The sequence below is a fragment of the Dermacentor variabilis genome, chromosome 2, assembly GCF_050947875.1.
Source record: "Dermacentor variabilis isolate Ectoservices chromosome 2, ASM5094787v1, whole genome shotgun sequence".
NCBI lineage: Eukaryota > Metazoa > Arthropoda > Arachnida > Ixodida > Ixodidae > Dermacentor > Dermacentor variabilis.
The window spans coordinates 206,339,904-206,351,938 of record NC_134569.1 but is presented as its reverse complement, the minus strand read 5'-3'; the positions used below and the strand labels follow the sequence as shown (position 1 = coordinate 206,351,938).

Here is a 12,035-nt window from a genome sequence, read left to right as displayed (position 1 = left end):
AGATAAATGTTTGATTGAAAATGAAATTTCAAAAGCACAGGAAGTAAAAGTACGACAAGCTTAAGAGAAGGGTACTTCAGAGAATTTTGGTGGCCTCAGTTACACCTGTTATGATTACATTTCACTAGTATAACAAGCTTATTTGTTTACAATACCAGCCACTTCACTGCAAAGCTCTGTTTAGACCCACCTATAAAACTGGATCTGTGATATATATGAGCCATCATGCTATCATTGATGGTTTTGTACTATTATCATCATAGTGCCATAGTCATAAAATATTCGGTGGTTCATCATCATCATCATCAGCCTAGTTACGCCCACTGCAGGGCAAAGCCCTCTCCCATACTTCTCCAACTACCCCGGTCATGTACTAATTGTGGCCATGTTGTCCCTGCAAACGTCTTAATGTCATCCGCCCACCTAACTTTCTGCCGCCCCCTGCTACGCATCCCTTCCCTTGGAATCCAGTCCGTAACCCTTAGTGACCATCGGTTATCTTCCCTCCTCATTACATGTCCGGCCCATGCCCATTTCTTTTTCTTGATTTCAACTAAGATGTCGTTTACCCGCGTTTGTTGCCTCACCCAATCTGCTCTTTTCTTATCCCTTAATGTCACACCCATCATTCTTCTTTCCATAGCTCGTTGCGTTGTCCTCAATTTCAGCAGAACCCTTTTCGTAAGTCTCCAGGTTTCTGCCCCATATGTGAGTACTGGTAACACACAGTTGTTATACACTTTCCTTTTGAGGGATAGTGGCATCCTGCTGTTCATGATTTGAGAATGCCTGCCAAACGCACCCCAGCCCATTCTTATTCTTCTGGTTATTTCAGTCTCATGATCCGGATCCGTGGTCACTACCTGCCCTAAGTAGATGTAGTCCCTTACCCCTTCCAGTGCTTCGCTACCTATCGTAAACTGCTGTTCTCTTCCGAGCCTGTTAAACATTACTTTAGTTTTCTGCAGATTAATTTTCAGACCCACCCTTCTGCTTTGCCTCTCCAGGTCAGTGAGCATGCATTGCAATTGGTCTCCTGAGTTACTAAGCAAGGCAATATCATCAGCGAATCGCAAGTTGCTAAGGTATTCTCCATCAACTTTTATCCCCAATTCTTCCCACTCCAGGCCTCTGAATACCTCCTGTAAACATGCTGTGAATAGCATTGGAGATATCGTATCTCCCTGTCTGACGCCTTTCTTTATAGGGATTTTGTTGCTTTCTTTGTGGAGGACTACGGTGGCTGTGGAGCCGCTATAGATATCTTCCAGCATCTTTACATATGGCTCATCTACACCCTGATTCCGTAATGCCTCCATGACTGCTGAGGTTTCGACTGAATCAAACGCTTTCTCGTAATCAATGAAAGCTATATATAACGGTTGGTTATATTCTGCACATTTCTCTATCACTTGATTTGATAGTGTAAATATGGTCTATTCGGTGGTTATTTAGCAGTAAATGCGAGAGAAATGTGTTAGCATTTTGTCGCACCTCTCTGAGGTTCTGGATCCATGATTTAAACCAAGTTCGCAACATTGCAAAGTGTTGTTCAGGAGCTCAATAAACACGCATCCTGCCTCTTCAAGGAGTGAACTGCAAATGACGGTGGTCCAGAGCAGACGACTGTCAGTTACACTACATAGTATATACCTCTACCATGTGACCGGCTTCCCACACTTCACATACACTTTTTTTTCTATTTTGACACTTCTAATGCTAACGCATTAATAATGATGTCATGGTGCAGTCATTCATAGTGCTGCAGTATCATCATTGTGCTATTTTCATAATGATGTTATGGTGCTGTCATTGTTTTTGTTGTTATTACCATTAGCCCTCTCAGTTTCCATCAGTGAACCAACAATCAATGTATCAGGAGGCCACTTAGGGCTTTCCATTGGACACAGTAATTTACAAGAACCACAGGCGAGTCACGGTCCATTCGACTCGCCTGTTTCTTAGAGTTTCTCGGAGGATCATGCCTGAATGTTGACAACTTGTCCTTCAACGCAAGAACTTCCTAAAAAAGTGCGTAGCATACACTTGGAACTAAAGGAAAGCATGTGAAATGCTCGAGTGTATCACTGCCAAGAGTGCTTTATTTCACATTTTCAAAATAATATGCCTGCTGGTATGCATGCAAGAGCGCAGTTTTGAAGTGGCTTTGAAGAGGAACAGTCAGCACTGCTACAGCAGCACATGTCCCACGCTCTTCCTGCCTGCTAATATACTTAGCACATGTCTTATGCAATATTGCAAGTGGCTATCCAATGTTCAAAAGCGACCCACCTTGGTTCTGGAACCTCTGTGCAAAATCCTTGATGCTACTGAAGTGCCTGCTCCTCCACCTCAAATTATTGCCATCATTACACTTGGGAGAATAGCGAAGTGGGCAAGTTGGTACTAATTCTTTATCAATAACAATGTGATAAACTGCGATGAAGATAGACACTGAAATGTGCCTCATTCTTGTCGTTCTTGTGTCTATCTCCATCCCAATTCATTGTGATGCTGTTAAGAATAACCCATCATCACTTTTCTCTCTGGAATGCTAAACTGCTGTCATTGTTATTTCTTCCTACACTTGGCAGGTCCAGTTCTTCCTTCTGCCATTGTCACTGATGCGTTCCTGAATGCTTAACGAATCTAGTCAAGTTAACCACCAGATAACACTTTCTTGTAGTCATGTGGGTAACTCATCCTTCAACGTGTGCCACACTTCCTGCCACAAGCAATTTCCTCCATAACACGATAACACTGCTGATCCGATCTGGTTGTTGCTCTGATAGTGTCTTGTTCAAGTTCCCGTACAAATTCCAACTGATGCACTTTCCGAGTAATTTCAGTTTGTCTCTTTTCCTTCAAGTTCACTTTGTTTTTCATATCATGGTCTGACCATTCAACTAAACATGTGCTTCTTATTCCTCCATTCATTTATTTCTTACATAACCTTGAAATTTCCTTTGTTTTTTTATTCTTATTTTCCCTCCTCCTACTGCAAGCTTTTTGGTCTATCCACCATGGTGGGTACATGTTGCCAATGTTGGAGGTCAGCAGTAGCAGCCGTAACATTTTTCTCTGTGCATGCCAATAACGTCCTCTGAACGACATTATCCCATAGAACAAGGGCTTCAACACATGGAATGTTGAGGCCCTATACTGCGGCACATTTGACCTACACTGAAAAGGAACCAACCTCTTCCTGGACAAGTCGTGCCGTGGGCCGCAAGTGGACGCCCTTCTTGATCTGCTCAATCATCTCCTCCATCAGCTTCGCCTGCAGCTGATCTTCCTCTGCATATGGAAATGTGTCCGAGTCTCTGTGAGATGCCATTCACATATGCTAATAGGTACAGACCTCCTCCTCATCATCATGGTGTCACAAAGGTGTAAAGACCCTTTCAACAGGAACTCCGTGGGCCTTGGATAGTGCACTTCCGCTGTGATTCGATGTCAGCACTTGCTCAAAAGTTTTTAATAAGTGCTTCATGTTCACGCTCAACAATTGTTGACTTGTCCTGATGGAAAGGTCTACAGGTGTGAACTGCCACATTTAACCTAATCTAAGGCGTACTTTTTTCCGTGAAAATGGGTCCGAAAATTGTCTGCATGTTATAACCAGATACGAAACCACAACCGCATTCCCTGCATTGGCAGAAGCCTACTGTCAAAGCAATCAGACTTAGAGTCATCGCCATCACAAGATGGCGACAGAGCACGTTTTCGTATAAGTTGTGGGTTCATTTTGTGCTCGACTACAATCTGGAGCAGTATTCTCAGTCAATAACTTTCGGAGATACCATCACTTTTGCGAGACTTTGCACGACTTGGCACTGGATGTCTCGGCGTATATGTCCGCCAGCGTTTCTGGTGCAGTGGCAAGTTCACTACCTTCACACAGTGCAAGGGCTGCATACTTCAACAATTCCAATGCAGAGTCTTGCGAAAGTGACAGTAGCATCTCTAAAAGAGATCACTCGAGAATACCGCCCCTGTGTGCTTGGTATCAGTGGCCAATGAAGTGAAAATGGGGACAGTGATGCATCATTTTTATTATGAAAGGTCATAAAGAAAGATCCTTCTGGGAAGAAAAATTCTGCACGTCTCGTTTTTAAAAATTTTATTGTGAACATGGGGGGGCGTAATAAATTTTTCTTTAATAAATCAGTGGCATGTTACACTCAAGTGCCCCTTTATTGCCTTGTTTAAACCCGAAAAAATTGGGAGCGCATTAATTCAAGAGGGAGAGGGTTCTAATCAGATGAATGCAGTGTGGCTTAACAGAGCTGGCATGTCACCAAACAGGTCCCTACAGGCGCATAAAACCTTCCTAGCTGTCTTAGATAACTGCAGCTAACAACTATGGTGACAGTGGTCAACAAGGCATGTTTCTAGAGCCAACATTTTGACAAGGAGACTTGTCCTCATCCTGTTGTCTAGCTTCAGCAACATCCCTTGCTTTAACCACTGTTGACAGCATCGAGCCGCCACCTTCCTGTGATTCTTCGCCATGCTTGGCTTAAGGTGGCCTTTTCAATGTTTTACGTGCTGCACACCAGCACTGTCATTGTGTCCTTGGTTAGAATCGTGAGGGATCTCTATGGTGCAAGGGCTTCTTAAACTGTGAGAAGCTAGAACAGTTGTTACTTCAGACATTATTAAACTGTAATGGTCTACAACTGACCTAAACTGGCAGATTAACGCTGTGTAAGTCACACATTTACACTCACAGTAATGATAGCACAAGATAAACAAGGGCACTCAAGGAAATAGGACTGAATTTAAGTGTCCCATGTCCTGGAATGTGTAACAAATTGTCTTTGTTTGGTTGTGCTGTTATTACAATGAGTAATTGCCAGACAGCCAGACTATCCATTTTTTCAACATAATTACACTGCTGGGCTTTTACACTTTTAAACAAATGTACACACTTTGAGGTGTGTATTTGCCACACAACAATAATCACCAACCGCCTTGCTTGCGTTTCCTTTCTTGAAAACGCCGCACTCGCTACTTTACTTGCCGAGAATGCTCTGTCATACTGATAACGCGCATCCGGTTCGCGACTTGGAAGTACCGGGCTCACAACGTTAAAGGAAGGAAATACTGACAAGACAGATGACGATTATTGTTGTGTGGCAAGATACGACCCAAAGGGCGTAATTTTGTTTAAGAGTGTACAACCTATCCCCCATCAGAAGCCTCTTGACTAACGAAACCAAGTGAGTGACTCACTTGCTTTTGCAGTGGCTGCGGCTGGTGCAGCTGTCTTTCTGCCGCTGGCAATGAGCGCCATGAGGGACCTGCAGAGGCAAGGAAGAGGCACACGTCACCCGGCAGCCATGGGCTAAGCGACAAGTGCAGCCACATACGGCATAGCTCATTTTACACTGGTACCCACTCTTGACAATGAAATGGGGTGGAGGCAGAAGGAGCAGTGCCTGAAGTTTTCCTGCAATTCTCAGCTTGCTCTATGTATTCATGTATCTGATGTAGTTACAAAACATCCCCATTTATCCCCCCCTCCCCATATAATATCCTCCTGACTGTATTGCTGGAGTTAAGGAACCAGTTACCTTAAATTCTGCTTGTATGGCTTTTCTCTGATAATCATTTCCCTCTCCTAGTCAGGCTTAAGCATAAGGCGACTGCTGCCCTTTGTGTGGGAGGTAATATACCAAAATCTTCAAAGGTGACTTTCTATTAAGTTCAGCTTCAGCAAGCCTGTTGACACATTCTCCTCTTCAGAATATGTTTACCTGAGCTAATTGGTTGCACATATCACAATTGGTTTCCAGCAGAATGTACTGACATGGACACAAAGAGACGATGACATGCACTTGAGCACGTGTGGTCATGTTTGGGGTACTGGGCAGGTTTTATACCCCAAAGTCAAACAGCAGGTTATGAGGGTCACCAAAATGGAGGGTTCCAGGTCAATTGCGGCCACCTGAGGCCGTTTAAGGGCGGACGCGGGGATCCACTCTGGAAAAACGACCCAAAAATTACTTTTTAGAAAGTTGCAGATTTCGAATCTTTGACCCCTTTTCTATAAGTTTTCCAAGTATTTCCGCTGAAAACGACTGCTAAGTACCATAAATAAATATATACATAAGGCAATACAGCGAAAATTGCGTGAAAATCGGTGGAAAAGTCGCGGTTTTCGAGCGTCCCTAGCTCCGGAACGGCAGTACGCGGCGCGGCCATGCTGGTACCGTTGAAAAGCGCGCCTCTTCGCCTTTTGACTCCTCTCTTTCATTTCCTGATAGAGAGAAGAGCAAGCATAAAAAGGCAAAAAGTCTGAAGGTCGCGGAGCTGCTTGTCGCGGGCGCCGATTGGCTTGCTCCGTCACGTGCGTTCTATGAGCCGCCCGGGGCTGGAAGCGAGCTGCTGCGGCGTCTGCTTCTCCCGTTTCTTCGCGCGCTGGCTGCCCCTTTGTTTACGTGTTGGATATTCGAGGTACGCCGCCGCGTCATCGCTTTATTCGGATTTTAGTTTTAACGCGATAGCGTTAAGGAGCTCGTTTCGCAGAAAAGCCGGTGTCGTCGGCGTCCGCGGCGTTGGCCGTGAGCGATAAATCACGGCAGGCACTTCATAAATAAAAAGCAACTTCCAAGATGGGCTGGGTGGGAATCGAACCAGGGTCTCCGGAGTGTGAGACGGAGACGTTACCACTGAGCCACGAGTTTTTTTTTTTTTTTCTTTATTGCCGACTTCAACACGTCAGTTTACAAAATCAGTCCGCGCGAAGAACACAACACGTATGCTAAAAATACGTCACCCTCACTTGGGGTTACGTGATGAGATTAAAATTCACGCATGTGTAGCAAAGCTTCCATTCTTGGAAGCCACTCAGGCACTGGGTCTTGTATCTTGTATCCTTCAATAGCTCTGCTAACAGATTCACAAAAATACTGTCTTATCGGCCTGGCATCAATGTCTGCGTGGCTGACCGCCATCCTGGATCGCCAAATACTGTACAGGCCCAATATCATAATCATGTCAAAAGGAACCCCGTCTTCACTCTCGACGGGCAGAAATCTAATTCCGAAAGCATCCACCGGTAAGTCTTTTTTAATCGTGCGTTGGAGAATGTCCCAAAAGAAAAGGGCTTCCCAACAATCTAAGAAAACATGTTCGATAGTTTCCGGCTTCCGGCATATGAAACAATGATTTCCCCAAGGCACAAAGAAACCCTTCGCTTCCAAATACGTCTTGACTTCAAGAGTGTTCGTATGGAGCTTAAAGAAGAAACTTTTAACTCCGCCTGGTACAGTCATTCTTTTCACACGTTTTAGAACTGACTGCCATGGACCTGCACAGTACAACGACTTGTACAACGGTACCGGAAGAAAGACCTCACACAGGTCCTTATAAAGTTTCTTTCGCGACACCACTGACAAATATTCAAACGAAAATCGCACTTGCAAGACGCGACATGCCATGTACACCTCTTTAAGGAAGCCAAAAATGCTCCCTTGCATACTCTCCGAACTAACAACCAAATTTGGCAAAACCCTGCCCAACCTAACCTGACACACAGTTCGCAAAAAGGGGTCATTCGTGTCACGAAAAAACATAAATCGGTTAACCAACTGGCGCAGATATAGATGGGCCAAACCTAGTCCTCCAGAGCGGACGCGGTGAAACAGATTGGTGCGTCGTGTCCGCTCCCAAGTGCTTCCCCACACAAAAACCGCAAATACACGGTGCAGCTTCTGCACATTGACGCGAGAACAATGAATTGCTTGCAAGACATACCACAGCTTGGTTACAAAAAAAAGGTTACAAATTGTGGCACGCGCGAAAATAGACCAGCTGAAGCCTTTGAGCCTGTCGGCCTTCTCACGCATTTCAGCAACTTGGCATTTCCAATATGGCTCACTGTCGCGATAATTCTCCAGCGGCACTCCTAAATATTTTACTGGGGTTGCTGTCCAAGTCATGTTTGCGAAATTCGTTGGGGTTAAGGGCCAGTCGCCGTGCCAGAACCCCAAACACTTAGCCCAGTTCACAGCACTCCCGCTCACAGAACAAAAGTCTTTCACAATTTGAACCACAACACGAACGCTTTCGTAGTCAGCACAGAATACGGCAATGTCATCAGCATACGCGAGAATGCGGACCTCCGCCGCATGCAAACGAAAACCATGAACGCTGTTGCTTTCAATAACGCTCAAACAAAAAGGTTCAATATACAAACAAAAAAGCAATGGTGACAGGGGGCAACCCTGACGCACAGAGCGTTGCACTTGGATGCGCGCTCCCACCCCCTTATTTACTAACAACCGCGTCGTGCATCGAGTTCGATGCTTCAAAGCGGTACAAAAGCGCCTCTAGTGAACGCGGTGTTGCCTTAGAAACAAGCTGTTTCTAAGGCTCAGGCGCACATTTCGTTGTCGCGCCGAACGCTGCGTTGCTCGACGCTCACCGCGTCCGATGCGGGGCGCGTAGTCGCTGCGCCGTAGCCCATTGTCTTACACCCCTTGGCGGGTCGACGGGAACGCTGTCGCGTTCCACTCTTGAAGGCGAAGCTTAAGCGTCCTCCAATTTTTTCTATTTCATTTTGTGGTTTCGAGCATGACTTGGCGGACGTGGACGACGAAATACGCGACCAAGCACCGCTTCGGCAGCCGCCGAACATCCGAAGGATAAGTAGTCCTAGCAGAGTTGCGTCCGTGCACAAGCTTAGACTGTCGACGCACTGCCGGGCAATTCGTTGGCTGTTGCAGCCTTGAGTTCCAGTGGTGATGATAGCGAACTAATAACCGCCTTTTCCGATGCTTCCGGGCCTGCAACGCCCTGTAAATGCTCCGCGACGTACCCCGATTGTGCCACCGCCGTCACCGAGATGAACGACGAAAGTGCGGTCGAAGCGCGAGCGTCTGCGGCCGTGAAGACGAACCGTGCATCAGCAACGGTCGCACCATGCAGTCGCATCTTGAGTCACAATTCATCTTGTCGGAGGTGTTGAATATGACCGCCGCCACTGTCCGCGCGTCACTTGGTTCTGTGCCGGCAACCGAACGGGAGATAGGGTTTACGGCTGGAGGAGCATGCTCGGTGGCGACGGACTCAAGCGAGTCGAGCAGCTGAGAAAGATGCCTTGCGCAAGAAGAGGGCACAAAAAGCACATGAAAGCAAGCATAAAAGATCCAAGAAGCCAAGAGATCAACCTGACACCTGTACCTAAAAGGCCGGTAGTTTCTAGTCGAATAAACATGGCCCAAAACTTCAAACACCTTTTTCTCAAAACTTTTTTCTACCACCAAGGTCAACTTGCAAAGCCAATATCTCAGCCACCGTTATGAATATTTTTACACCGTTTGTTTTGTTACACTCATTGTGCACCACTGCACACAGTGACATGTTTTGTTTTCAAAATAGTTGCTTCAATAATTTATTATCTTTTGTTTTCACAGCCGAGATTTTCATGCAACTGAAGTAGCTGCAAAAGAATGAAAATATTAAGAAATTCTGTTAGGCAAAAAAAATTACAGGAATGTCACTGTGTGGAGAATACATATAGGAGTGCTATCAATGTTTGTTTGAACTCCTAGCACCAATATACAGGTGTGCAGGCATTTTGCAAAAATGAAAGCAGAACAATTTTGTAAACTAAAAAGTGCTTCAGATATTGCAGCCATATTTTCACCATATTTTCACAGTTTTGTTTATGTGATATTATTAACATCTGTGCAAAATTTAATCAAAATCGGATGGTAAATAAAAAAGTTAGCTTTGATCCCCATATCCCCCCTTAATGTGCCTGAAATTTTTGCCTTCTGCCTCCGTCGAAATGTGGCTGCTACAGCTGGCAATTGAACCTGCTATCTCATACTATCTCATATAGAATTGTCGAATCCCACTGATTCAATCGCACAGAAGCGATGCTTTCAAGATGGTAAGGGCACCGCAACACCTGACAGTACATCAGCAACAAATTGACTAATCTGCCTGTCTAGCACCACTCTTGGTAACAGACAAGTACTAACAGTAGACAGTTCTAGCTGCATTTTGCATTCATTCGGATCTGCTCCACTCAACATTTCATGCACTAAGTGTGCCTGCCAGAGAAGTGAGTGATGAGTAGTCAGCTTGGCTGCAAGACAACAAAGAAACCACGCAAGCGCACCATCACACTCTACTCAACTGGCTCTGTAGAGAAGGAAGGGCAGCATTCTGCGTTCCGCTACTGCCACGAGCATTCTGCACACGCGCACTAGCATAACTGCTATGGCACACTCTTATGTTTTAGTTTGCCCTGGGCACATACCTTCTATGGGATACATACACACCTTATTAATGATATTATTTACCTTTAGCACCCCTTGTGAAGCATTGGAGCAGTAGGAGATGAGAATAACAAAAGAGGTTGGATGGCCGCTCTGGTGCAATTTTGAAAAAAAAATATATAGGAGGCTATGCTTCCCGTATATTGCATCTTGTGCTGCCACAAGAGGGAAGTGCAGGTGCCACTGGAGATAGTTTTCTTATTGAATTTATTGCAATTTTACGGCAAAATATGTTTCAACATGTTTAAAGAGGCCCTATAACCAAATTATACCCACAACTTTCTGCATAACACCGCCTTCCTTCTGTTATGCCAAGCTGAATGCAAAAGGAATTAGGAGAATTGATGCCATGAAATGAAAGTTATTCAACGTTACAGCAGGTGACATAAAGAAGCTTACCCTTTCGCATTTCGCTCACCCAGTGAGGACTTAAGCTGCTTCCAATTAAACGCAGCTTGCACTACGCACTACAGAAAGCCTCATCGTTTCGGTTTTCACCGGTCCGAGAAAAATGGCCAAATTAATCGAATGTGAAATCACAGAGGGAATCAAGGAAACAATAAATAAGTGCTTGCTACACCAATCCACCTTCATTTACAGAATAAATTTGCAACCCTTGCTTCTATTTCGCACAATATCAGTGCACAAGCGACATTTCTCGTAATGTTGTGACTGATTAGCACTCGCAGTGCCACAGGCCTCTTGACTTCCTTTGCAGTGTGGCCCGTTTGGTTGACCCACGTTTTCCTCCGAGTAGACGTGCTTTTCACTACCACACATACATCCTGATTATTTCTTTGTCAATGAGTTGGTTGGCAGATCGTCCGTCCATCTTGATGTAGCTGCGGTAGAGTCAGTCTTCACCCTCAACAGCTTCCGCCGTGTTCCTAACATTACACAAGCAGTGCACTGAGTCAGAACGGAGCTACTATTAGCCACAATCGCAGCGCACGAAATAGCGGTCGCTATTGGCACGATCATGCATCGTGACTGCGCAGTTCTGAATTAAGGTACGTGCAGCCAACATGGTGTGATGTGAGGCAATAAACGCATAGACACACAAATAGACACGAAGCATTCGGCATTTTTGTCGTTACAGTACAGTTTCTGCTGATGACTACGACAATGCAGCTTCATTTCTATTGGCTGCTTGCACTGCTTTCACTCTTTTGCGTCCCTCACTTGTGGCACTCCACACTCTGGGAGTTGTCTAAATCAATTGCCGTGCGGCCAAACACGTCCGAATTAACAACAGTTTGATGTCATTAAATAACGCATACACCTGTGAGAGGGAAAGGACAAGTCCGAATTATCCGGTTTTCCAAATTAAGGAGGATTGAATTAACAAGGTCTTCACACCACGCGCTTACCATGCCAGCGCTGGATATGGTGGCGCCATCTAGCTAAGGCGCCTGTAAACACGCCCTCTCACACACAGTAAACTTTATAAATACCCGTCGGGTGTTTGTCAAACATATACGGAATTAAATTTACACGCCGTTAATGTGTACAGGCTGTGTGCAAGTGCCTACTTTTGCATTATATTTTCAGTGTAGACTGTTAATGGACAGCACACCTAGTGTCAGTTGCAAACAAAATTTATTTGTATATTGTTACATTGCAGTGATGGGGACGAACGCAGTAGAAAAAAAAACGTTAATCACAAAGCTAACTATTTATTGGGCAAACCTGCACCTACAAAGGAAGTGACACTCAAAGCAAAACGATAGTGGCGAG

At 45.1% G+C, this 12,035-nt stretch overlaps 1 protein-coding gene across 3 annotated transcripts in view; it reads right to left on the bottom strand.

The window, feature by feature from the left end:
- Positions 1–12,035, bottom strand: part of LOC142573059 (shootin-1-like) — an 87,665-nt gene that overhangs the window by 25,421 nt on the left and 50,209 nt on the right. For all 3 annotated transcript variants that reach the window (XM_075682568.1, XM_075682567.1, XM_075682569.1), the window contains exons 12-13: positions 5,239–5,306; positions 3,200–3,297 (exon numbers count right to left, since the gene is read on the bottom strand). In XM_075682568.1, coding sequence (XP_075538683.1) covers positions 3,200–3,297; positions 5,239–5,306 — 166 coding nt within the window. The remainder of the gene's footprint in view (positions 1–3,199; positions 3,298–5,238; positions 5,307–12,035) is intronic.